Source organism: Sus scrofa, chromosome 3 (assembly GCF_054392235.1).
Source record: "Sus scrofa isolate SSC_HxYL_T2T_F1_AM1 chromosome 3, Sscrofa_HxYL_maternal_Yorkshire_Landrace_v2.0, whole genome shotgun sequence".
Lineage (NCBI taxonomy): Eukaryota > Metazoa > Chordata > Mammalia > Artiodactyla > Suidae > Sus > Sus scrofa.
This window is the reverse complement of record NC_139385.1, coordinates 5,913,492-5,940,798: the sequence shown is the minus strand read 5'-3', so window position 1 is coordinate 5,940,798 and position 27,307 is coordinate 5,913,492. Positions and strand designations below refer to the sequence as shown.

General features: G+C 52.3%; 1 protein-coding gene across 17 annotated transcripts in view; it reads right to left on the bottom strand.

Annotated features, from left to right (window-relative positions):
* The window catches only part of TRRAP (transformation/transcription domain associated protein), a 120,044-nt gene that overhangs the window by 15,463 nt on the left and 77,274 nt on the right, over nt 1-27,307 (bottom strand). For 10 of the 17 annotated variants that reach the window (XM_021086098.2, XM_021086103.2, XM_021086096.2 and 7 more), the window contains 18 exons: nt 25,691-25,837; nt 24,813-25,012; nt 24,093-24,214; nt 23,610-23,823; nt 21,634-21,813; nt 19,233-19,379; nt 18,030-18,149; nt 17,533-17,820; nt 17,262-17,399; nt 16,226-16,338; nt 15,664-15,799; nt 11,828-12,019; nt 6,679-6,907; nt 5,815-6,080; nt 5,042-5,142; nt 2,815-3,016; nt 1,504-1,668; nt 13-103 (listed from right to left, as the gene is read on the bottom strand). In XM_021086098.2, coding sequence (XP_020941757.1) covers nt 13-103; nt 1,504-1,668; nt 2,815-3,016; nt 5,042-5,142; nt 5,815-6,080; nt 6,679-6,907; nt 11,828-12,019; nt 15,664-15,799; nt 16,226-16,338; nt 17,262-17,399; nt 17,533-17,820; nt 18,030-18,149; nt 19,233-19,379; nt 21,634-21,813; nt 23,610-23,823; nt 24,093-24,214; nt 24,813-25,012; nt 25,691-25,837 — 3,051 coding nt within the window. The remainder of the gene's footprint in view (nt 1-12; nt 104-1,503; nt 1,669-2,814; nt 3,017-5,041; nt 5,143-5,814; nt 6,081-6,678; nt 6,908-11,827; nt 12,020-15,663; nt 15,800-16,225; nt 16,339-17,261; nt 17,400-17,532; nt 17,821-18,029; nt 18,150-19,232; nt 19,380-21,633; nt 21,814-23,609; nt 23,824-24,092; nt 24,215-24,812; nt 25,013-25,690; nt 25,838-27,307) is intronic. The other 7 variants (XM_085016436.1, XM_085016442.1, XM_085016437.1 and 4 more) reach the window with 1 other exon arrangement.

The window sequence follows — 27,307 nt, the reverse complement described above, 5'->3', positions numbered from 1 at the left end:
CCCGAGACGTACCGCTCTTGTAGCGCTCCCGCTGCTCTATCTTTAGGGTCAGGTAGAGGGTCCGGATGGGGAAGTAGACGGCTTGGGGGTACACGCGTCCCACCTGCTCAGAGACACGGAGTCATGAGCACAGCTTGCCTCGTGCTTCGGGATGAAGACAATTTGTAGTGAAATAGCTCCCGTCGCCATGAGTGGGCCCCTGGCCTGCACCACTGAGCTCATACACATGCATCAAACAGCCAGTCAAACATCTAGTTTGGCTTTAAAAGACCCAAGGAAGACAACACACATGGTGTGTCAGCAGTTGTGCCCCAGGACTGCTTATGACAGAGAAACCAGACCTGCATTTGATTCCGTTCATCTGAGGATGAGAAAACGCTCAAGTCCCTGCACCTCACTCATGCAAAGGACAGGAAAGCACAAGATGCCACCAGTCTTCATCACCAGAACTGTAAGCTGAGTCTAACTTAACTGACGGCTCAGCTCGTGAACAAGTAACTTCATTCTGCACGACTGCAGGAGGGAGGAGGCTGAAAATTTTCTCTTTAAGGAAAGAAACATCAGTTTTATCAAATTGGGTACAGGGCTCCTTCCGAAGGGCCGAGCAGGTGTTCCCCGGCTCGGCGGCCGGGCGGCAGCTAACACACGTTAGGAGATATTGGTCCCATGAAAGACAGAACCTGCAACTTGACAGATCAAACTCCAAGCAAGATGCCAGTGCTCAGCAACACAGGCAGCTCTCGAGGAGAGAGTACAACCAGCCTGGGCACAGCGACACAGACAGACGATGGGCAAGCGGCGTGTTCCCAGAGGCTTGGTGATGCTGCGGCTCGTGTGTGAGACGGTCTAGGACTGTGAGTTTATAAAAAGCAGCGCGGTGAAAGGCATGCAATCCCACTGTCCAAATTGAGGCCTTTTCTCTACCTCCCAGTCTTTGCACAGGGAGAGGCCCATCTGGAGCCAGCCTGAAGTAACTGTCCTGGAAACCTCAACAGGACCCCGGGGCCCCGCTCTGTCCAACTCCCCAGGCCCGCCCCAAGTGCATGCACCTTTCAGCCTCCAACAGCTGCAGCTGAACAAGCGTACAAAGGGCAACAGACACCACAATTACGGGCGCGTTTTATTCTGAAGGGAAGCTCTGAAGAGTGCCGATCACAGGATGGGAAATCAGCCAGGAAGGATCCATCAGACACACCTTCACTGTAACTGCAGGTCCACTAGCGAGCTTACATTCTAAGAGTGTTTATTCTACTTGTAGCTTATGTGGCAACACGTGCGAGGAAGGAGAGTACCGTTTTAACACTGCGATGCTCTAGCACATTGTTCTCTCCAACCCTGACTCAATCGTCACCCCCTTTTGATTGTGCTTTTGTACCAGGGACAGCTAATTGCATGTGCCTTCCCATCTAGTTCCAGAACTTTGAGCAGGAGTATTCATTTTCCTTGGGAGAAAAAGATGTGAAATGAAGAGTTTTTGTGACCAAAAACAAGACGTCTTCCTACCTGGCTAATGAGGTTCAAGAGCAGCTTTCCCTCGGAGCCAACCAGACAGGTGAGCAGCTGTGGGATCCAGGCCAGCCACTGGATGGGCGGTACCCCGATGCAGTACTTGTCCACAGCATCAGCCAAGGTATTTTTGTCATCATCAAAACTCAAAAGCCACAGCACCTAAGACAAAGGGGAAAATCCTAGAGTTGAATGAAAATTCTGAGTCTCTAATCAAGTCACTTTTCCCCAGCGCTGGATACCACACGGAGTAGCTTCACCAGCGTTGTAGGAAAGTATCTACAGCATCGCCCAACTTCTACGTAGTTTTCATCTTCAATGGAGATTTAGCTTTAACTGACGCAGCTGGCCTGCTGGCGGTGGCCGGTGCGACCCCAGGGCCTGCAGCCTGCTACGCTGTCACACACACATCCTCAGCCAACATCTGGACTTCGGCGAGACTCTCCGGTGACCTCCGCCCTAGGACAACGCAGCCGCAGGCTGGCAGCCGGGCATCCACACACATCCGCAACAATCCCCTCTCCAAGCCCACAAACCTGGAGTCAGGCACTGATGCAGTCCTTCTGTGTCACCACAGTTGGTGTGTCAGCTTTAACTACCAAGTGCCGAGGTTCAATCTAAATTCTGATGTTACCTCAAGGAATTCTACGCATCCTACGCTTTAATGGACAGAACAGAACAGCAGAACAACGTATTCCTGTTGCCTGCAATCATCGATTCGGGCTTGCATCTACGTGTTTCCAGGAGGGACGAGGGGTCCACACCTAGGGGGATGCCCCCCGGACTCCAGCTTTGACCCACTGGGCACGGGTCCACCTGGCCTGTGCCTGCTCAACACTGGGGCACCAGAACGAAAATGCCAGTGACTGTGGCCTCACCCTGCAGTGTGTGCAGAAACCTTGGGATTCAGGGACCCGTGACTGAGAGCTGACCGGCTCTGGGACTGCGCACAGTCCCTGTAGGTGAGAGACTGGAATCTAACAGGTGTCGAGCAGGTACGTGTCCTGCAGACCCCTCATCGGTTTGCAGGAATCTCTGTGGGAACCCACAGAGAACACTGGACTCAGACCCAGACTCCAGGCTCAGTTTTGCTACTTTTAAAGTCTTATGACCCCCCAATATGTACAGTCCTCAATTTTTAAGCTATAAAGTGGAAGTATAGACGCTGCTTTGACGAGGGAAGGAACTGAGAGGGAAGGCAGGAGGCGAAGGCCCACGCCCAGCGCAGATCAGCAAGCAGCTGGATGTTCGTCCAAGCTCAGAGGCCTCCCCGTGCTACCTGGTCAAGGCCGACGCCTTCAGTCTCACCTTGGCCAAGTATTTTCTTGATTTGCTCTCGTTCTGATGCCGGCACGCGTGCAGGTAACAGGTAATGGCAGACACCCCAAGATGCAGCTGCCGCTCCTTCACAAAGATGTTCTCCAGGTAGTCGCCCCACATGGCCCAAGCTTTCACCAGCACATCGTGCATCTGCACAGCCGCAGAAAAGGCCTTGTTTGCTTCCTCAGACCTGCGAGGACACAAAACCAACCCAAACCATTTTAGGCGAACATCCCGTACACGTAACTAAGCACTGTCAACTTTCTTCTTCCCCTAGGGCCACACCCACGGCATATGGAAGTTCCCAGACTAGGGGTCCAATCGGAGGCACAGCTGCCAGCCTGCACCACAGCCACAGCAACGTGGGATCTGAGCCGCATCTGCGACCTACACCACAGCTCAGGGCAATGCCAAATCCCAGAACCACTGAGCAAAGCCAAGGACTGAACCCACAATCCTCATGGATATCAGTCAGGTTTGTTTTCACTCTGCTACAACGGGAACTCCTAAGCATTTTAAAGTGAATAATCCCAAGGCATCTAGTATATTCAAAATATCGTGCAACTTGGAGTTCCCATCGTGGTGCAGTGGTTAACAAATCTGACTAGAAACCATGAGGTTGCGGGTTCGGTCCCTGGCCTCACTCAGTGGGTTAAGGATCCGGTGTTGCCATGAGCTGTGGTGTAGGTCGCAGACGCAGCTTGGATCCTGTGTTGCTGTGGCTCTGGGGTAGGCTGGCATCTGCAGCTCCAATTAGATCCCTAGCCTGGGAACCTCCATTTGCTGCAGGAAGCGGCCCTAGAAAAGGCAAAAAGACCAAAACAAAAAAAATTTTTTTTCGCAACCAACACCTCAATTGAGGCCCAGGACATCTTTCTCACCCCAAGAAAAGCCCTAACCCTTAAGCAGTCTCTCTCCACCCCCAAAACCTCCAGCCCTTGGTGACCAGCAGCCTGCTTTCTGTCTCTGTGGATTTGCCCACTCTGCACCTTTCCTAACGATGGAGTCACACATTATGTGATTTTTGGTGTCCGGATTCTCTTACTTGGCACAGTGCTTCTGAAGCGCTTCCCTCTGGCCTACAGGTCACTTCCTTCCCTTCTGCTCTGAGTAATATCCCATCGTGCTACGCACCCCGTTTTCTGTACTCATTCATTCATGCTGCTGTGTTACTCTGAGTGCTATAAGCAGTGCTGCTGTGAACAGTCATGAATGACCACCTGCCCGAGTTCCTGTTTTCTGCTTTTTTTTTTTTTTTTTTGCTTTTTAGGGCCACACCCATGACACATGGAGGTTCCCACGCTAGGGGTCCAATTGGAGCGGCAGCCCGCCGGCCTACACCAGAGCCACAGCAATAGCAGGATCTGAGCCGCATCTTCAACCTACACCACAGCTCACCCCAATGCCAGATCCTTAACCCACTGAGTGAGGCCAGGGATCAAACCCGCATCCTCATGGATACTAGCTGGGTTTGTTACCACTGAACCATAACGGGAACTCCCCGTTTTCAATTCTTTGGGGTAAATACCTAGGAGAATTACTAAGTAATACCGTAATTCATTCTTTATTTTTTTTCTTGTCTTTTGTTTTTTTAGGGCCACACCCGCGGCAATGGAGGTTTCCAGGCTAGGGGTCCAATCCGAGCTATAGCTGCTGGCCTACGCCAGAGCCACAGCAACGCAGGATCCAAGCCACATCTGCAACCTACACCACAGCTCATGACAACGCCGGATCCTTAACCCACTGAGGGAGGCCAGGGATCAAACGCACAACCTCATGGTTCCTAGTCGGATTCATTTCCACTGCGTCAAGACGGGAACCCCCAATAATTCTTTATTTAGTTTTTTGAGAACCCGCTACGCTGTTTTCCAGTTGACTGACCCCTGCTCTAAAACAAGAATCTCCTCTATAAAAGCAGTCAACTCTGTTTTAAACGTCCAGCTAAGAACCCGGCAATGAGTCCATGTCGTCAGCAGGTCTGTATTCAAGCAGCTCAGTTTAAAAAGCTCCTGAGGTACGACACACATGAAGCAGCTTGTCACTGAGCTCCAAGTTCTATCCTCCTAGACCTACAAGGTCTGAACTACATCCCTGACAACTGCCGCCAAGTCCCATCGGTTTTAGCTTGACCTTCCCACGGGCGTCAAGTTACAACGAACCACTTCAACACTCGGAGGAGTCTTCTCGTACCCCCCGCCCCCCGCAACATACATACTTGTTGATCTGAGCCAAGAACATTCCCTTCAGTGCATAAAATTCGGCTGTCATCTCTTTTGTGAAGTATTTTAAGTTTGTAGATTCAATAACTTCAAGGCCCTGTTTATAAAAACAGAAAAAAATTCTTAATACAAGCTTCATTAAAATACTGACCTAGACCAGTCAGTCCTAAAGGTCCTTTCTTTTTGGCTGCGCCCAGGGCAGGTGGAAGTTCCTGAGCCAGATATGAACCCTCAGCACAGCTGTAACCAGAGCCACAGCAGTGACGAGACCAGAGTCTTAAGCCACTGAGTCACGAGGGAACTCTGACAAATCTACTTCAATCCGACAACCGACTTGCCTACCATGAAGGTTTGCTTCACGTGGAGCAGTATTCAAACTGAACCATGAAATGCCACATTCAGTTCTGCACGTCTTAATCGCAGTATTCTTCTCCAAAGCTTCACATTGTCTCATCAGGTTCAGTGTTTTCATTAGTGCTCCTCTGAGCACAGCCAAAACCCACCCCACACCCTCAGGGTTTTCCAATTTTCAATTTCCTTCCCTTAACCACATTAACCAGCAGAAGAGTGACCATGCAATGTAACGCAAATACTCAAGAGGCTTCCCGCCCCTTTCTTGTTCTGGCAGGACTATCTCCCAAGACCAAGGCTGTGTTTGCGAAGTGCCAGCCCCCCCACCGCCCTGTTGTCTGCGCCGGGTGTTTCTGCAGGGCCCTCGCTCCCCCAGACCTCCTGGGCCCGGGCAGGCCCTGGCTCTGCTCCCCCTTACCTGCATGCACTCATTCTTGCCCATGACGCCCGCCAGCTGGAGGTAGCACTTGACTTGCTGTCGTATCTTCTGGAAGCAGTCCACGATGGGGACCGTGGGGATGGTGTGAATACGACTTAATATATCCAGAGCTACATTGACCAGTCCCTGTTTTCGGGCAATTTTCCCGTACTGGATGATTGCTGACGCCGATGCGTGAACCCCAAGCATAGCGTTATTCGAACTTGGATCATGCTGAGAACTGTTTTCATACGCAGTCACAATAGCTAGGGAGCAAGGAGGTACGTTATCAGCGCCTGCGAACATTTCCAAAGTGTTCCACGATGAGGCGGCAAGAGAAAATAAAAAACAAACACACATGGCTTATGAAAACGGGCGCCTCTGCGGTACGCCCGCACTATTTCTCCTCGTATTCCGTATCGAGAGCAAGATCTAAGAAGCTGAGTGTCGCCAGCTTGGTTAACTACACCATGCAGGCTGCTCTGCACAAACACGCTGGGCAGGTTGAGGGATGAGCAGAGGCGACCAGGGAATCTGGGAAAGGCTATCCATTGCCACCTGAGAGCGGCTCGTCCTAGGGGGGCTTCGAAACAAAGGGGCCACAACCCAGAGCTCTGATCCCAGGGGCCTGCGCCCCTGGTGCAGCAGGCAGCGTCCAGCAGCAAGTCTGTTCAGCTGGAACAAGGGAACAGGGAGCGGGAAACGCTTCCCATCTTTCACCACCTTCCTCTTTACCCTCGTCATACCAACCACCAACTACCATACCTGCCAAAAAATGGAAAATCTGGTAAAAGAAAAAAAAACAAAAAAACAAAAACACAACCAAGACATGAAACCAGAACAGTGGGGTGTCTGGGAAATTACATGATGAATGCATGCTGGACCAGGCAGGTTTACCCTGGTAATGATGCTGCCGCCACATGAAGACGCTGCTCCAGTGGGACAAGTCGTCCGACACGATGGGCAGCCTGTTCCGCCAGGTCTTCACCACTGTCTTCATGTCGTGCAGGCTGTTGTTCCTCCCCAGGTTGGTGGGCTGCAAGCCTGCATTGATCTGAGCAGCTTCCTGAAGCTCAATGATTTGCTGGGCTGCCTGAGGGACCGGGAGAAAAGGTTCCCCAGAAGAACAGCATGTTAACGCTCGACGGAGGGAAACAGACGGCGCATCAGGCATCTGGCTGCTGCGAGGCTCTCTCGGTTTCCACCACCGAAGGGGGCCCGGACTCACCCAGACGCCACACTGAGCTCAGTCCACGCCCAGACGCTGCTCCTTCAATCCCCTCCGCCCCCAGTTGCAACACCTCAGCTCTGTGGCTGCTGTCGAACTGGGGACAGGGGGGGGGGGGGGGGGGAACGACGGGGTACACGCCACCCCCCACCCCCGCCATCTTCTTTCTATTCCCTTTGCCACCAGCCGAAGTGTGGCTCTTTGTCCACCGGCATCTAAGACCACAACAGCCTGGTCCCCCTGCCCTCAAGGTTTCCTTCCACCAACCCCGAACCCCAGAGCCACAGTACCCAGCTCAGAACAGGGTTTTCTGGATGTTGTTGCCTTTCACGGCTGCACCCTCGACATAGGGAGGTTCCCAGGCTGGGGGTGGAATCAGAGCTGCAGCTGCTGGCCTACGTCCCAGCCACAGCAATGCAGGACCCGAGCCACGTCTGTGACCTACATCCAGCTCACCACACTGGATCCTTAACCCACTGAGCCAAGGCCAGGGATTGAACCCACATCCTCATGAATCTAGACGGGCTCTTAACCCACTGAGCCACAACGGGAACTCCCCTGGCTTCTTAGTCTATTTTCAAGGTGTATCCATGCTTGAACACATACTGGCATTTCATTTCCTTTTTATTGGTGAGTAATATTCCACTGCGTGAATATGCCATTTTAATTTACTTGTTTATCAACTGATGGTCATTTGGAGTACTTCCACAATGACTATTAATGGTGCAGACATTTGTGGACAAATTTCTGTGGTAACTTGAGAAAATGTTTTAATTTCTCCCTAGATTTACACCTAGCAGTCAAATTGCTGAGCCTACGGTAACTCCATGTTTAGTATTTTGAGAACTGCCAGACTGTTTCCAAAGAGCCAGCACTGTCTGATAATCCTATACGCAACGTAAGCGATAGGTTCCCTTTCTCTCCATATCCTCGCCAGCACTTGTTTCTGCTGTTTTCATTCCAGCTGTGCTACTGGGTTTGGAGCAGCCTTCTCACTGCGGTTATGATTTGCATTTCCTAACAACTAATGGTGCCGGGCATTTTGTCATGTGCTTCTAGGTTCGACGATACTTTTTCCAGTATTTCTTCTGCCACTTTTCTCACTTCTCCTGGGACTCCCATTGTGAGTAGCTTGGTGTGACTGGTGGTGTCCCACAGGCCTTGGAGGCTCTTCATTTTTCTTCTTTGCTTTTAGTTCCTGTTTCTCAGACTGGAGAAGGTCAATGATCCATCTTTAAGTACACCGATTCTTTCCTGCACCTGCTCTGCTAGTGAGCCTCTCTAGTGAATTTTTAATTTCAGTTATTACAGCTTTGATCGCTATTCCTTAAAAAAAAAAAAAAAAAAAGTTAGAGAGTTCCCATCGTGGCGCAGCAGAAACGAATCCAACTAGGAACCATGAGGTTGTGGGTTCGACCCCTGGCCTTGCTCAGTGGGTTAAGGATGCGGCGTTGCTGTGAGCTGTGGTGCAGGTCACAGATGTGGCTCGGATCTGGCGCTGCTGTGGCTGTGGCTGTGGCTGGCAGATGTAGCTCAGATTAGACCCCTAGCCTAGGAACCTCCATGAGCTGCGGGTGCGGGCCTTAAAAAAAAAAAATTTAGTGACATCCTTTATTTGGTGAGCTATCATTCTCAGACTTTAATTCTTTCTTTTTGATCCTTTAATTCTTTCCACGTGGTTTCCTTTAGTTCTTTCAAGGCATGTACCACAGCTGATTTAAAGTTTCTGTCTACTAAGAACAAGGTGTGGGCTCCCCCAAGAAGAGTCTCCACGAACTGCTTTTCTCTCCTGCGCATGGACCGTATTTTCATGTTTCTTTTTAAATCTCACAGTGGTTTGCTGAAAAGGCAACATCTTAGCTGTCATAGCATATGGCAATGCTGGGATTCAGACCCTTCCTCTCTAGGGTCGTTGAGGGTTTTCCTGGTTGTTGCTACTGGTTTAGTGACTTTCTTTCTCCACTTTTGTCCCATCTGTAATACCTGTAGAATGTGACCATGACAGTCTCTGCTGAGTTAGCTTCGTAGTCAGCTAGTGACCAGACAGAGACTTCCTTAAAGACCTGAACAATAAGGCTCCGTAGGCTGCTGCAGCAGGTCCCGGACACTCAGCCAGGCACCTTTCAGTTCTGCCTTAGCCTTCACGTAGTGCTCGTACAGAGCCTCAAGGTCAGCCAGAGGTGAAAGCCTAGGATCTCCAAGTCTTCCCTACGTGTGGGCACAGGATACATGTGGCCTTTGAGACGCCTGGGAAGATGCTAGAGCTTTGCCGAGGTCCCACGGACATCTCGCTCTCTCACCGTCCCTTCACGGGTCTGCCTCTTTTATGCCCCGACTGGAGCTGCTGCACCAGGCAGCTGTGGTGTTAACCAGCTGCCAATCATGGTTATTATTGTCATCAGTTTTGGACAAATACCTTCAGGTACAGCTTTCCTTACTGAGTGACCTGAGTCAGGTCAAACAGAGACAAACCCCGTTAACAGGGCTTTTCAAGGAACTGCACTGCGGGTCAAACAGTGCCAGTTCTTCGGGCTGCCGGTGTTCAGCCACTATGGTTGGAAGCTGTGGGTTTTCCAGGCTCATGCATGAGCTGGGGAGAGGGCTGAGAGGAACACGACGATTACATGCCATGAAGCTCGCCGTTCTTACTGAAATACAGCTGTTTTTCTTCAGTGACTGCTCCCTGGATGCTGCAAGTCCTTCGTTTTCAGAGTTCTGCGAAGTTGGCACTGACCACTTTCCCCGTGTGCCTGCGGCGGTAATGAAGCAGTGGAACTTCAGAGTCCCTTCCTCCGCGACCCTGGACAATCCACTGCAGCAACCTGACAGTCAAGTCAGGCTCACGCTCTACCACGGGGCTTGGATTCTGTGTTTCTTCTAGATTAGCACTCGATCCAGGAACCCGGGATTCACGTTTTCAGTGCACCAAAGGGGTGCACTGACCACCCAGGATCCATCAAAACTCCGAGGCCTAAGAATCAGTCAGATGGGAATGTCACTGAGGAAAAGCGCCGAGAGTCTTCCCATCACTGATCTTTTTTTGGGTGGTGGTTGGAAGAGCAGGGGGGACAAACACATCTGTGGTTCAAAATACGTATTTTAAAACTTAATAAAACACAATAGTATCTTTTGGAATTAGGCATCATTTGGAGTTCCCGTCGTGGTGCAGTGGTTAACGAATCTGACTGGGAACCATGAGGTTTCAGGTTCGGTCCCCGGCCTTGCTCAGTGGGTTAAGAATCCGGTGTTGCCCTGAGCTGTGGGGTACGTTACAGACGCGGCCTGGATCCTGCGTTGCTGTGGATCTGGCGCAGGCCGGTGGCTATAGCTCCCGTTAGACCTAGCCTGGGTACCTCCACATGCCTCGAGAGCGGCCACAGAAAAGGCAAAAAGACCAAAAAAAAAAAAAAAAAAAAATTAGGCGTCATTTTAACATTACTAAGTCTGTGCTGTCTAAGACTTTCAGCTACTGGCTGACAGTGCTCCTGGGAGGAGGAAACCATCCCTCTAAATGAGCCCGCCGTTGTCATCAAGCTACTCAGCCAACATTTACCGAGTATCTACCATGACCAAGGTAGTGGAAAAGAAATAAAGCTACCTTTCATTTCATTTCCAAAATACTCAATCAGAGTTGTCTGAAACACTGCATTTTCTTCGCTATGCTTTGAATACATCACTACACTTTAATGTCTACTTGCTCACAGCCGGGATTCGTAATACTTAATCCTTCATTCGAGTCCGTCGTTCACAGCATTTCCTGCACTGACACCTCTTCCCACGTTCATGCAATGACTTTGTTCCTAAGAGTTACAACATGCAACCTAGCTTTGCACTTTTAGAGAATACGAAGGAAAACACCCACTTTAAATAAAAAAAGCTTTAGAATATTTTAAAAATCTAGATTAGAGACGTTCTATATCTGCAAAATAATATAACCTTAGCGCACACCTTAAGAAAACGCCAAAAATAACAGACACAAAAAGGAAGCATAACATCTATCATAACAAAGTAAATGACTGCTTCAATGACTAGTGGTTCAAATACGACAAGATAATCAAAGTATATTAATAAGCAACTACGTACTTTAAAAAACCTGTAAAAAACTGTACGATCAAAATCAACATTCCAGTTTAAGTCTTAAAACTACTCTTTTCAGAGGAACAAAAAGTAGGACCATCCTGAATTACTGATTCACATCGGCCTAGAGTTTTACTCATACAGTAACATCGGGAGCCGCTCCGTGCCAGGTACCAGACAGAAGAGGACAAAAGCCGGCACCGCCCCTGCTGAGCGCGTGCAGCGCGCATGGACACAGGAGCTGGGGGGAGGGAAGACGTCCCTTCTGTAGAGGGCGGTGTGTGCGGGGAAGAGACCCAGAGATTCAAGCCACTGAACGATGTGGTGCAGCGGAAGCCGTCAGAAACCGTGAAGACGACACACAGAGCAGCCAGCTGCAGTGCTGAGCCTCAGAGGAGGAGAGACCTTTGGACTGAACGGGGCCTCACACTGGAGGTGGTGCAGTGGGCCTTAAAGACGCCTGGAGCAAAAACGAAAATCCCCAGAATCACCCCCGAGGCTGCCTGCTGTCACTTGAGCCCCCTGGAAGCAGCAAGAGTGGGAAGCAGCCTTTCGGCCCCTCCATTCCAGCGCTGGCCTTTGCTCCACTGAGGGTGAGGTCACATGGAAAGACCAAGTGGAAGGAGGGCCCCCCCAGCCCACTGGGCACAGGGCCCCAAGCCTGGACCGGGGGCTCTGCTGGGAGGGGCCCCGGCGCTCTGCACCCACCTGGAGAAGGGGCGTGTGCACGTGCGACACCACGTGGGGCAGCCGCCGCCACTCACGGATGGCCAGGCTGCTGGCCATTTCCACCAGGCGCTCGATGAAGCTGAGCTGCTGCTCCTCGGGGTGGCAGATGGCCAGGTATCCACGGTACATATTCACCTTCCAAGCCATCTCCTTCGGACAGCTTACTTCTACCTGGAGGTGAAGAACACGGCACAGGAGGTGATGGGGAAACTTCCTCACAGGCGAAGAGTCAGATCTGGCTGCTAGGGAAGCAGTGAAGAGGAATCAAGCTATTTACACAGACACTTCTTTCCTCTTGAAAAGCCAGGCATTTGGATTTTTTCCAGATACTCTCCCTTCCCAAATACCAGCGAGCAGCTGAGCTCTCTAGCTACAAAAGCATGCCACAGGGCCCTTGTGCTAAGCTCGCCGAGAGTCCCAAGAAGGAGGAAACGGATCGACACTGTTAAGACAGACCAACTCAACAACCTACGAGGTCAGCCACTGAATTTTCCAGGTATTAAGTCTGTGTCCATCTCCACTCTGATAAGTATCAGTGTAATTTTGAGTTTTTTCCAATTCGCATTGCTATGCTGGGAAATCCATCTCACTTGCTCCACGTAAGGAAGCAGAAGGCAGCGACTCGGGCTTATGAGAGCGACTGCATGAACAGTCAGAACCTTTACTGTCATTTACAAGCTGCGCTTTCTCATCCACTATAAAAAGCCCCCGGCTCCCTCCGGGTGATCAGTTCTACTAGGGAGCTCAGAGCCGGCAGGCCCCCTCCCCTGGGCCCTATGCCCTCCGCTGCAGGTGCAGCTCAGGGCCGGGCGGAGGCTCCGGGTGCGCCCCCCACCTCGTGGAGACAGCTTCAGCGCTCACTGCATCTCATCGGTCTTACAGTGTACCTCACAAGGGCCATGCTGCTGTGTGTCCCGGCGACGTGAGAGCGGCCGCGGAGATACCAGTGCCGTCTCACACCAAGGTGACACCTCGCCCTGCCTTCTGACATCTGACCTTCAGAGCACATTCACCTTCACAGGCCCTCCTGATCTCAGGAACCCCATGGTGAAGGACTTCAGGAAGGCAAATCTGAGAACACGGCTGCTTCTCACATGATTTTCCAAAACAACACCTAAAATCTCACATTTTCTGGACTTAACCTTATTTAAGATGTGCTTTTTGTCAATCATAAACCCATCCTCTGTAACAGTAACAACAAAGGCATCTCTTCCAATTTTCCCTCCACTGAAAAAAATTATCCATTAAATCAAACCAAGAAAAGTACTACTGTAACCAGCTCTATAATCACAACACAAAGAAAAAAACAAAATTAAGTTGGAATTTCCGCTGTGATACAGTGGGTTAAAAATCCGCTGCAGTGGCTAGGGTCTCTGCAGAGTCACAGGTTCGATCCCTGGCCTGGCCCAGTGGGTTAAAGGATCTGGCATTGCTCCAGCTCCACTGTAGGTCGAAGCTATGGCTCAGATTCAAACCCTGGCTCAGAACTTCCACAGGCCAAGGGTGTGGCTATAAAAAAAAAAAAAAAGTAACTATTTTTAAAAAATGTTTCAAATGTAAACCAACTATAATGGAAAAAATAAAAATAATTTTAAAAAAATTTTAAAAAATGTTTTTCAATACTGATAAATGAGTAAATAATTTAGCACTATCAAGATCATTTGAAAATAATTTACTGCAGATCACCCAGGATGCTTATTAATACACTTTGAGCTTCTCTTTTTTTTTTTTTTCTCATCAGTAAGTGCCTTACAATTCTGGGGAGAACTGGGAGTTCCCATTGTGGCTCAGTGGTGATGAACCAGACCAGTAACCATGAGGATGCGGCTTAATTCCTCGGATCCCACATTACTGTGGTGTAGGCTGGCAGCTATAACTGACTGGACCCCTAGCCTGGGAACTTCCATATGCCACAGGTGAGAACCTAAAAAGCAAAAAAAAAAAAAGGCGAAAAAAAAATGGGGAAAAATAATCAAGACTTTGTAAAAGAATGTGTCAGACCCATGGACAGTACGATACTGCATATATCCAACTGAAGGAAAACTCAGAAAGGAGAAAAAAGAAAATGCTAGTGTGAACGATAAATACTTACACACTTAAAATACAGCAAAACCTCTATGAGAATAAAGAAAGCTGAACTGTAAATGCAACCTATCAGCCAAGTATTTGTTTTTGTTTCTATGTAAGGGATGGGTTATTTCTGAGTGACCCAGACTCCCCGCATCAGACAAGCCGTCCCCGGATCCCAACCTCAAAGCCCAGACCCTGGGCTCTATAACCACGCGGGAGTTAATGGTTAATGACTATTTCAGTTCTTCCATCTTTTGCATTTTGTTTAAAAAGTGGCAGAGATGAAATAAACCTGGGAGGAGTTCCCGTCGTAACGCAGTGGTTAACGAATCCGACTAGGAACCATGAGGTTGCGGGTTCGATCCCTGCCCTTGCTCAGTGGGTTCAGGATCCAGCGTTGCTGAGAGCTGTGGTGTAGGTCGCAGACGCGGCTTGGATCCCGCATTGCTGTGGCTCTGGCGTAGGCTGGCAGCTACAGCTCCGATTGGACCCCTAGCCTGGGAACTTCCATATGCCGCGGGAGTGGTCCAAGAAATGGCAAAAAGACCAAAAAAAAAAAAAGAAAAGAAAGAAAGAAAGAAAGAAATAAGCCTGGGAGCCACAATACAAGTTAAAACTTCAGGTTGAACATTTCAAAGAAAGTAGCCTATAATCTCAATGTGCTTTTCCTTTTTTTAGTAACGCCAGATCCTTAACCCACTGAGCAAGGCCGGGGATCAAACCCGCAACCTCATGGTTCTTAGTCGGATTCGTTAACCACTGCGCCACAACAGGAACTCCAATCTCAATGTGCTTTTGAGTCTCCACTTTAAGAAAAAGAGGAAAATCACTGGTACGACTGTAAATAAACCCCTCACTGGGTAAAGGGGAGGAGGTGAGAAGGTGAGAACAGGACAATGGTGTAAATCCCTAAACCCTGTCACGTGGACACCACACAAAAAAGGTCAAAAACTGAAGAGCAGTAGCAAAGAAAAGGGGCCGAGGGAGAAAATGAGAGAAGGGCAGAGATGCAGGAATGAACCAAGAGCAACAGGACCGGCTGCGCCCCGAGGGCCCAGGGCGGTGAGGATGCTGTGCCGTGTGCGGGGTTCGGACGACAGAGCCGCACCTCTGGTGCAGGGCTTCCGACGCCCGACAGAGGCTTCCCAGGGAAGCGGGCGCTGTACCTCTGTGCCCGCTCTCCCACTGTGAGACCTCCTCTGGATGGAGTTTAGTTTCTGAAATTGTGGAGCTCAACCAAGCGGATGACTCAACTTCACTTACACCACATTATCGTCACTTCTGTAACACAAGGTGTGTTTTAAATAAATAGGATACCGTCTTCATGCAACAAACTTGGTGACAGCAGCTACCGTCCAGGCCCTGGGCTGTCCCTACGCCTGCAGCGCTTCCCCAACCACCTCCAGAACTGCCTCTCATGTCCGCATTCCTCCAGACATTATTAATTTGTTTTCTCCCAGAATTCAAGGTCTCCACAGCTGAGGTTCTTACTGTAACCGAATGATGCCCTAAGACTTAAGTTGTAATTTCGCTGAACTCAGGGAGGGACGTTAGGGATGACCAAGACAACTCTTGCCTCCCGAGAGCTACGTTCCATCTGCCAAGGCGGCCAGCTTGCGGTCAGTGACGGCAAGTCTCTGGAGATGCACGGCTTCGACGAAAGGGTCCCCTCGGCTATGGAGACCACAGCTCGAGCGTGGCCCAGTCACCAGGGGAGGCGGGAGGGCCTCCCTGCAGGGTCTTACCTGCACCAGCGCCTCCTTCATGGCCGTCCAGTTGGACACCCGCCAAGCACACTCCAGGACGAGGTAAGGGTTGATGTGGCCCTTAGACTGGCCGTACTCTGTCAAGGCTTCCCACTGGTTCAACTCCTTGGAGCACCTACAGACAAGGGATTTGGGGCTAAAGCTCAGTGACCACACCACAGATTCTGAAAGGGCGGGGGGCAGGATTTTAAGGCATTTACTTCCACTCCAGAGAAGGCTGGGCTTCAGTGGTGCTCCAGGGCAGTGAACGACAAGCCCACCAAGGAGCTGCCCGCAGCCCCCGGGCCGAAGCAGCAAGAACCACCCCCTCCCAAGTGGGGACCTAAGCACGGGAGCTGGTGGAGACCCCGCAGTCATTTACTGCCTCCATCAGGCTCTCAATTACCCAAGACTCCACAGCTGTCTGCAGATTTCTGTTTGTGCCTTTCTTTGTGGGCCATAAAAGTAGCAAAGGCCCCTCTTAAAGACATCATGAGAATATTTCAGAGACTGTGCGTTGGTTCCCTCAGCTGATTCCTGAACGTATCACCACTCAGCTCACCGAATCCAGTGATCCTCCCAAAGCTGGTATTCCGGGAAAATGGCAGGGGACGCGTTGCTTCTCTCATGCTCTTTTTTGGCTTTATCCATTGCCTTCTCATACGATTCTTGAGCCTAAAAATGTTAAGAATGCTTTCCAACTGCTGTTTAACTAGAAACTCTTGCAGGACCATTGTTCAATTATTTAGGACAAGCGGGGTCACAGACCCAGGAGCATCTCGAGCTCTTCGCCAAGATCATCCGACACACACGAGTGTCCCCTCCCAGCACACAGAGTGCGGAGGGGAGGGTGCCTGACCCCCGCCCCACCCAGGGCGGGGGTGGGGGGAGACTGCCCACAGCCTGGTGCCCATCGCCAGCCTTCAGTCCTGAGAGCAGGGCCACAGCCACGCCTGTGCTTCCGGAGCTTCCGTGGCTCAGTGTCCTACATAGGGCTGTGACCAAACCTCTAACAGGGACCACACCACAGTGAGAGGACACAAGCATGAGGATTAAAATTTCCAACTCATCACAATCCACCTACCACTTCCCACAGGACCAACAAATGCAGCTAAAAACATCCACATGAGCAACCAGCAGGTAAGGACTCAGGACTGAGCTTTAAAGATGCTCACATCATAGCTCTATCTCTCTTAAGTTGAGACTTCAATCCAAGAGCCTTTATGTGTAGGATAAATAAACGCTTCAGATTAAAACACTGAACTTCTTCATTTTATTTTACTTTCTTTTCTTTTTTTTTTTTTTTTTTGCGTTTTTTAGGGCTGTACCCATGGCATATGGAGGTTCCCAGGTAGGGGGTGGAATAGGAGCTGTAGCTGCCAGCCTACACCACAGCAATGCCAGATCCTTAACCCACGGAGCAAGACCAGGGATCGAACCTGCATCCTCATGGATACGAGTCAGATTCGTTTCCGCTGAGCCACAAAGGGAACTCCTGAACTTTTGTAAGCATGAACTGACTCGAGGACGTGATATGAAGAACCCTCCTATCGGCCTTTCACTAACCAGGCGACCCAGACACAGGCCCGAAGCGCTACCTGCTCAAAGAACCCGTGCTGCTCGTAGGCGATGGCTGTCGCCGTCTCTGAGTACTTGCAGCGCTTCTGCCACAAGCCCGCCCACATGTCTTCCTCTTGTAACAAGGAGTAGAGTTCAGCAAGGGAATCCAGAATCTCCTGAAAACACAGATGGTGGGTTCTGAGGGCCCGTGACCACAGAGCAGCCTCATGGTGCCGTCATTTAATTTCTGGAGGCCGTGACGATGTCACCAGCAGGGGAGAGGTAACTAGCAGGACAGGGGAGCCTCACCTGCTGAGGGGGCGTTATGCTCTCCTGCTCATAAAATTCCGAGGTTTGCTTCGGCTTAATCTGCAGACTCAGACCTTTTTCAAAAGCCTGGTGCTCGAGCATCAAGGTGGAGCGGAACCAGAGGTTGTGGGTCTTCCCCAGGTACTTGAGGACGCAGGGCCGGATGGGGATGGGGGGGACGCACTGGGACATGGCCTCCACGAAGCAGTTGAGCGCGCTGGGCTGGCAGTCCCGCTGCACCTGGTGGCTGCCGCTGCACAGGAAGGGGCTGATCTCGCCCGCCAGAGCCTGCAGCCAAGGAGCGTGTTAGCCAGGGTCCCTGGTCAAACGTCAGCGAGTCCTGACTCCCTCGCACGGCATCGGGGCGCTTCTGATCATTCACTCTCAGATAAGGGTGGTTTCCGCAGCCTTTACGCGGAATCACGACGCCCTTTCACAGACACGTATCGAAAGCTAAAATTCTATTTTTCAAAAGAGGATTTAAACAAGACACTCACATGCTGCTGTCTGTCAGACAGAATTTTCCACAACCTGGGAAAAAGCTGCACCCACGTCTTTTCGGCCAGCGTGGTGGAGATGTGGCAGAGCTGGACGAAGGCGCTGAGCAGGGCGCCCGTCTACGGAGAAAAAGATGGGTGAAGCCAGGCACGGGCCGGCTGGAAATCCTGCCCCCGGGTGCCTCTCACGCCCCTGCTCAGGAGACACGGCTGCCCCGCACTTGGCCTGCGGCCAGACCTGAAGAAAGCTCATGCAAGGGACAGGCGGCTTCCCGGGCGCGCTGAGAGCTGCGCGCAGGCGGGGGGAGGGCTCGGCAGTGACGGGCCTCCACGTCTCGACCCCCGAGAGCATGCCCCAGCCTACGGACCCCTCGCGGGAGAGACGCATGAACACAACGCTGATGCGCCAAGTGCCCCAAAGGCGCGCAGGGGCCCGCAAAGCAGAGGCGGCCACACACTCGTATGAGCCAAGCTATCCACCAAGGGGTCTCAAGCTGAAGAACAAGTGGAGACCCGCCCAAGTTCAGTCTCTGCAACTGACAGTGGACAGGAGGAGAGGTGATGGGAGGGGACAGGACTGGGCCAGAAGGCCCCAGGAACGCGACAGGAGCTGGGAACGGGAAGCACAAAGGGGCACCCGAACTCCACAGAGGTGTGCGATTTTTGTCAACAGCTCTGCTGTTTTTGGAACATGAGTTTCCTATGAACAGCCAGGTTTCTAGCTGCCTGTAGCCCAGCTCCCCACACGGCATCAAGCAGCCGGCGCAGAGGGGCTCGGGGACACGCTCGCCAGGGCGCTGCAGGTCCTGCCGCCCCCAAGCCAGAGATGCAGGCCACAGGCCGATGCTGTCCTTTTCAGCCAACAGCAGACGTGACGTCATAGCCACGTCACTATTAAGAATGTGCAGACCAAGGATACAAGCATTCCAAGGAAACGGGTGACAACATTTGAGTGAAGAATACTCTGAATTTGCTACTCAGGCTGCCCCATGAGGAAGACAGTGATGAAACGAGCCTGGCGGACCTCACGAGGCTGCTCCCCTCCCCCCGGGTCAGGGTGGCAGGTGCTAAGCACTCGTGACCACAGACCTGCCCACAGCAATGCTCTTCTCAGCCCTGAAGCGGGGCTTCCATAGGCTCTGGACTGCTCACAACATACGGAGGTTCCGAGGGAACCACGACCCCCCCCCCACCTGCACAGACCTTCACTTCCCGGAGTGTATCCAGAAACTTGTCGTGTCTGTTGGTTAACATATGCAGCTGGTTTCCAATGTCCTTTTCAGAAAGTTCTTTGGTTTTGGGTGTGCTGGTCTGATCTCCTGGGGCTAGTTCAATATCTATCTCTACATCCTAAAAAACAAAAACAAACAAGGTCAAATAGATAAAGAAAATTGACAACCACAACTTTTTTTTTTTTTTGCTTTTTGCATTTTCTAGGGCCACTCCTGAGGCATATAGAGGTTCCCAGGCTAGGGGTCTAATCGGAGTCACAGCCACCGGCCTACGCCAGAGCCACAGCAACTCGGGATCCAAACTCTGTCTACAACCTACACCACAGCTCACGGCAACGGCAGATCCTTAACCCACTGAGCAAGGCCAGGGATCGAACCCACAACCTCACGGCTCCCGGTTGTATTCATTAACCACTGCGCCACGACGGGAACTCTGACAACCACAACTCTTTAAACTTCTTGTTACATTTTTGGCACGTAAAATTTTCATCTCCTCAAAGTTCAATCCTGAATTGTAAAACAAACAACGAGCAGGTTAAATTCGATCAGACCCGTTTCTCTTTCTTTCTTAAGTGACACTATAAAAATGTCACCGTTTTGCTTTTACCTTTGGATTATGGAAGGAAAGAAGCACAACTTTAAGTAGTAAAAATAATGAAGATTATTAGGAACTAAAGCCTCCCACTCCTCAAAATGCAATACAGCTGCCTGGCTGCCCGGCTCATCGAGATCAAGACTACTGCCAGCGTCCACGCACAGAGTCTTGTTGGCACAGTGTTTTACACAACTCAGTCCCCAAAAAGAATGACTCTGCCATCTGTCTAAAGCGTTTGGGAAGTCAGTCAAAACCAGTCATCAAACTTGGCTCTAAGTCAAGTTACCAACCACTTGGAGTGTGCCCTTGAAAACGCAGAAGAACCACTCCAAAAGGGGCAAGTTACTTCAGGCAGATTACAGAAAGAAAAAAAGATATCACCAAATGTCTCGGGCTTATCAATTGCCAAAGGAGGGACATTTTAAATTCTTTGTTAATAAAATAAGTAGGTATCTCACATTCAGGAGAGGGTACCATCTACCCCTTTTAGAGCAAAGAGGGACTCCCCCTTCTAAGCCGAGAGGCTGTCTTCTAAAACCCAACACTCCAGGCAGACAGAACAACTTCCCAGGGCCGACAACCTAAAGGAAACAGCTGAAAGGTCGAGTCCGTAGTGGTGTCAGCCACTCCCCCACCGAGAGCTGAGAGCCACGGGACGGCTCCTGGCTCCGCAGCTGCCCTGCCAGGACAAGGCACAGATGTTCGCAGGAGGCTGCTTGTGGAAGCAGCTGGGGCCTCGGTTCCTTCACGACAGATGTCACCTTGGAGCAGTGCTGTGTCATACAACACGGGCTACCCTAACTTGGAAAAGTCACCAACAGTCAAGTACACCCTACCGGCAGTACTAGTCCATGAGAAAGTCCCTACCCAAACTCAGTGGGGGAGTTCCCGTCGCGGCTCAGTGGTAACATACTCAACTAGTAGTATCCATGAGGACGCGGGCTCAATCCCTGGCCCCGCTCAGTGGGTTAAGGATCCGGCGTTGCTGTGAGCTGTGATGTGGGTCGAAGATGTGGCTTGGATCCACTATCACTGTGGTGTAGGCCAGCAGCTGAAGCTCCAATCCAGCCCCTAGCCTGGGAACCTCCATATGCTGCACATGAGACCCTAGAAAAAAACCCGAAAACTGAATAGCCACACACAACACTCATCAACTCTATCTTTAAAAAAAATCAAACTGAATGAAATGGACAATGTGGCACATATTAAAAAAGAAAGAAATCTTGCTATTTGTGATGACATGTATGGACCTTGAGGATATCACGCCAAGTGAGATAAGTCACAAAGATAAATACGGACTGGTCTCTCTTGTGTGTAGCAGCTAAACGCACACACGCAAGCTCATACAGAGAACAGACTGGCGGCGGCCAAAGGCAGGGGCTGGGAGGTGGGCAACCCAAGCGCAGGGAGGCCAAGGGTACAGCCCCCAGTTCCGAGGCACAGGGATGCGACTTCACTTACTAACGCTGTCGCGCGTATCGGAAAGACACTCGCAAAGTAAACCTTCAGGTTCTCATCACGAGAAAAAAGATTCGGTGGCACCTTAGACGTTAACTACTGTGCTGCCTCGCAATATGCACACACATCAACTCATTACACTGTACAGCTGAAACCAACACGATGTCTGCGAAGTACACCTCGACGTGAAAAAGGGCAAGCGCCTCACTGGACAGAGGAACCACGTGGGGCACTTTCAGACAGAGACAGGTCTGACACGCTGTTCTCGCCCTACAGGGATCTGGGACTGCCGGAAGAGTCTCAGATCTCAGCCCGTTACCTCCTCCTTGGACTCGCTGTTCTCCCGCTCCCGAGGCTCCTGCTTGACGTGCGTGACCATGGCGAAGGCGGCGCGGTCGTGGCTGTCGGCCAGGTTGATGACGTTGGTGATGGACGGCAGCATGGCTCCTTGGCAGCTCGTTCCGATGGGCGTGCTCTTCTCACACACGGCCAACAGGAGCTGGACGCGGGGTTGGGGAGGGGGGAGACGGGCACTCGGCTATGTGACCCGTTAACCTCCAGTCACCCCGACCAGTGCCCACACGCTGGCCGCCCCGGCCCCGCTCGCTCCACACCCCTCCGCGCCTGCAGGCGGCGGCCAGAGCTCTCCCCAGACGCCCTGCTCAGGGCCCCCCACCTCTCCCTGCCCGGCCCTCTGCGAGGGTCTCCCACCCAGGGACACTGACGCCTCTGGCTCCTCCTTCCACCCCCCTTCTCTCTCACCTCCAGCATCACCGGACCTGCCAGCATCCCCTCCTGCCCGGACACCACGTCCTGAGGCAGCCTGACCTGCTCTCCGCAAACCCACTTCTTGCACAAGCTGACCTCAGCGCTGCCCTGCCTGCACCACCAGCTGCTTTCCACAGCCCACGGGGACAGCACCAGCTCCTTAGGGGGGCTCATGGGCCTCCTGTAACCCAACACTCCCCACCCGTGAGCAGCCCCCCAGCCTAGACTATTCCCCACACCCCGGCCTCGCGCTCACGGCCCCAACCCAGCCACCCTTGCACTCTTTAGGCAACTATTACGAGACCCCCACCAGGAGCTGTGTGAGGCCCTGGAGACCCGGTTGTTAACCGCACAGAGATGGTGCCCCCGCCCAGGAGGAGCCCAAGTGCCAGAGGGAAGGAAAACCAACTGCGCCACATCCATGGGCACATGCTGTGAGGACGCAGCCAGGAATGGGCAGGCCGACCGAGACCCCGAGGGCCCGCGGAAGCGCGGGGGCCAGGAGGGTGCCCGGGTGAGAACATGAGAGGCGGGCGAGGCTGGGGAGTGACGAGCGGGGGCCGGCGGGGCGGCGTGGGGCTGGGGAGCGGGGAGGCTGACAGGCGCCACGTCCCGAGGGACACCATCTGCTTCCCTCTATCAGGATACTTGCGCCACGACACAAAAACTGCGGCGGCAGGAGGGGAGGTGGGTGAATGTTAAGGACACCCTTCCCGTTGTCCCATGTGTGGGGACAGTGCGGAGAGGAGGCTCACGAAAGCGGGGGAAGGAAAGCAGGCGGGTGTCTGGCTGCGCCCCTCAGCCCGTGGCAGCCGCTGCGCAGCCTGCTGGCTTGTGCGCCTTTGCTCCTCCTCCACCCAGGGCTTGGCACCTACAGCAATGCCCAAGTCTCCCGAGAGAACGAAGAGTAAGTCGGAGCGCCTGCTGCGCTGGCGTCAGCAAAGCTCCAGACAGTGCAGGTCACGGCACTGAGAAAATGCACATTCAGCACCCCTGGAGAGAGGCTAACAGGCCCTCACTGAAAGCAGGGCCACAACTCCCTTGCCTGGCCTCCGAGAGAATCCCGCCGCCCTACCTCATTAGACAAAGCAGCCTGGTGACCTGGTTTCAGTCATTCCAGGCAAGCAGACGAGAGTTACCGGCATGGCATCGGTAACCCGCCCTTGGAAACTGAGCACGCCTGGTGCAGTATGTTGGCAATTAAGCCCGAGAGTGAAGGAGGCAAACGGGAAAACGCAAGTCTCCCCACAATTCCGTGAGAAACATCAAAACATCCGACCTGCCATCCGCTGAAGCGGCCCGACTGCTCACACAGGCCTTCGCCTCCAGCACCCGGACTCCTACACGCAGGGCTTGGAGCCCACTGCTCGGCCAGGCTGGGCTGGCCTGCCTGCTCTCCTTTTTGCCTTATATCTGTTTTCCTTCTACTCGAGGTTAAAGCAGTCTTAGGGTGGGCTTTCTGATCGACCTTTGTGCCTGTGGACACACACACCTCCTGGCACCGACAGTGAGCGGGGCGCGACCTACCTCGATGCACTGCTTGATCCAGAAGTGGTTCCCCATGGCCTCCCAGTTCTGGGAGCAGGTCACGTACAGCAGGCGCTCGTAGACACGACGCTTCATAGAGTTGTCAAAAACCTCAAAAAACTTGGCCCTGATGAGCGGCTGGGCACAGCGCAGCCCTGAGAGAAAGGCAGGCTCGAGCTTTGCGGTCAGCTCGCTGCCAGACAGCGTCTCGTCCCTGGAACGGAAGGAAGCGCTAAGCCAGGGGGGACTCCTCAGGCCGTGAGCAAATGAGCAGCGGACAAGTGGACACCAACTCTCCAAAACGCCACTGTGACGGCCACGAGCAGCTCCTAAATCGTCACAGGCCGCCCTACTGCGATTTAGAATTTACACGACTGTTTTGTAAATTTACACAATGAGAAGATTAAAAAGTTGCATTACTGGCTGGTCGGAGAGCACACTGGGGACCCCCAGAGGCCGCATCTGATTAACTACTGTGATTACCTGTAGACGTAGTTAACAAGGTCTAAAAACTGGGCGTTTAGTTCAAGGTCTTCTGGAAAACGCTTTTCTATGTAGGTCATCATTTTCACAAGCAGAATGGACTTCTCCCGGAGAGTCGGTGTCTGCACAAATTTGTTTTTTCAAAGAAAAGTTCCGTTACTTCTATTTGAACAAAGACAGTTCCCTAAGTACTGTGACTGCTCCACTAACATTCAAGCACCTCTAACTTTGTCAGGTAAAGTAAAAACAAAGTCATTTCTAAACACAAAAAGCAAAGGTGGTTCTTTGGATGAAGACCAAGACAAGCACCAACGTATCTGCCTCGGGCCACAGCGCACTCGGGACAGAAAGCAAACAAACTGTGAAACCAATCACAAGTTTGCAAGCATCTTCCTAAATTTAAGTAACAGTCCCTTGTTGTGTTTTGTTTTTTTTCCCTGGTCTACCTCCACCACCAGAAAAGACTACCAAATAAGGTTCATCTAACATTTTAACAGAAATAAAACCACATTAAGCGACCCATTATCTCAAGTTTCTGTTTAGAATCTGGTAAGCCTCGTAAGAACTATTGTCTTAAAAAAGATCCTGTGCATGCAAATACGGGAGGAAAAAATGTTTTGCCCAAGAACTTGCAGGCGCGCTCAGAAAGCCATGCCTGGATTTTCTTCCACACCCAAGGAGGACCAGCTGGCCAAAGCACAGGCCCTCTGCCCGGCCCACCTGATTGGCTGCCATTGGAGAGTTATTTTTAACCCACTCTTCCACGATCTTCACCACCGCCCGGAGGATTTTGGCGTCCGGGGACTTTTCGATGAGGGAGGTCAGGATGGCCTGAACGAAGTTCTTCCGCATCTCCACGCTCATCACGGCCAGGCGCGTCTTCACCAGCTCCAGGCTCAGCATCACCAGCTCGCTGGTTCCTGCCCGAGCAGAGACAGAGCACGGCCGTCGGCGTCTGCAAACCTGCCTGGGCAGACGCCCAGCCACTCGGGCGGCTGGGCACAACGGCTTCTGCCCACGCCCTCCCCACGTTCCTCAGCAACTAGAGCTCTGAGGCGGGAAGGGCCTCGATGGCCTTCCTGCTGCGACTCCACCCGCCAGGGGGACCCTGGAAGAGCCTCCGCGCGGGGCAGGCAGCCAGCGGGGCTGAGGGAGCAGGCTCCACCCAGGCAGGCAGCCCCGAAGTCACACGCATGGCACCCGGGCTCTGAGGGGTGTCTGGCAGAGGTGGCAGCCACAGCTGCCGTCCCCACACCAACACAGCACCTGACTCCCGGAGCCCACGGCCCAGGTCGGGAACCCGCAACTAATACTCCTCCAAAAATAACAGCTCCCATGCAGCAGTCTCCGTTTTACGGCAACTTCGCTAGAACACGCTCATCCAGCGATGACTGTTCCGCATAAACGTCCACCCAGTTGACAATTTTCTTCACCCCCACACCCACGAATTTTAAAAGCAGTGAGAAGCGACTCTCACTTTGGTTTTCAATACAACGCTCAGAGCCTCTGTGGTGAGGGCGAACGATAATGAACCGCACGGAACCCACAGGCGGTCTCGCGGCCGCCACTCTAGGTGTTCTAGGGACCCAGCCCGGCACCTGAGGTGGCTTCGGTGCTGCCCGCCGCGGCCTGCGGGTTCAGGTGCTCGCGGACCATCTTCTGCAGGGAGCGCATGAAGACGGAGATGAGCCTGTCGATGTAGCTCGGGTTGTTGCTGCAGGCGGACTTGAGGATCATCAGGGTCCCTGGAAGGCAGCAAGGCCGGGCCGCTGAGCCAAGTCTTACCACACGCACAACAGCACAGAGTTTAACCCACTCAAAACAGGCCAGACTGGGAGGTCCTGCCGCGGCACAGCGGGTTAAGAATCCAACTGCAGCGGCCGGAACTGCTACGGAGGCCCGGGTTCCACCCCTGGCCAGGGGCGGGGGGTTAAAGGATCCAGGGCCAGCTGTGGTGTAGGGAGTCAGTCCCCGGCCTGGGAACGTTCATATGCTGCAGGTATGGCCACTAAAAAACAAACAAAAAGCCCCCAAAAAACCTAGGCAGAAAGGTGCCATTTCTGACAAAAGCACAGTCTCATCAACTATCAGTACTAAGTTGACCCTCTCACAAGCCAGGTTTGACCCGCACGAGTCCACGTACACGTGGCTTTTCTCCAATAGTGGCGACCACAGAGCTCTTCGCCCCGAGGGTGGCTGACCCCGGGGACGAGGGCCGGGGGACGCGAGGTACCAGGTGCAACGAGGCCACTCTACCTCGTGCGACAATCCTCCACTTCACAGGGTCAGTGCCCCCGGTCCCGCGCTGCTCAAGAGCCAGCCGTACAGGCCATCTGAAAGCGTGCAAGGTGGATCCCTGAGCAACCAACACCCCCACCGCTACCCACACAGTCAAAAACTCAAGTACAGCTTCCTTGAAAGTAAAGGAACTGATAAAAAAAGACTCAGTCCCTGGGCAGGAAGCTGAAACAGTCTGGACAGAGTCACAACTCAAACCCTAGTTCTTTCCAGTCCACATTCTGCGCTCTCTAGGCAAACACCAACTCCCTCCACACTGACGCAAAGATCTATAAGATGAAGACACAGGTACTCTGTTTGCGGATAAAAAGCCATGTATGAGTGAACCTGCACAGGTCAAACCCCTGCTGTTCGGGTCAACTGTGCTACGTTGCCCTCACTCCCAATTCCTTTATTCGACGTTATTATTCTTAGGGCTGCACCTGCGGCATGGAGAGGGTCCTGGGCTCGAGGTCCAATGGGAGCTGCAGCTGCCGGCCAACACCACAGCCTCACCACCACCAGACCCCAGCCTTGTCCGCAACCTACACCACGGCAACGCCAAATCCTTTAACCCACGGAGCAAGGCCAGGGATCACAGCTACGTCCTCATGAATGCGAATCGGATTCTTAGCCCATTGAGCCACAGCAGGACCTCCTCACTCCTACGTCTTGGTTCAAGATCAGCACCATCAGGCGTGAGAACTGATCTTTGTGCCCCAGCAGAGACCACATTCTTACTTTCAGTCCTGGATTTCATCGTTAGTTCTGGCAAACCACCCTAAGTAAACACCAGTAAAAATCAGCCAAACATTAAAACATATACATTGAGCACGTGAAAGAAAATTTTTTCTTTCCTAACCGGCACTTTTATAAAACTTGATCCTGACCTACACATTAAATTTCAGGTTTCTATTCAAGGCTCACATCACAGAATA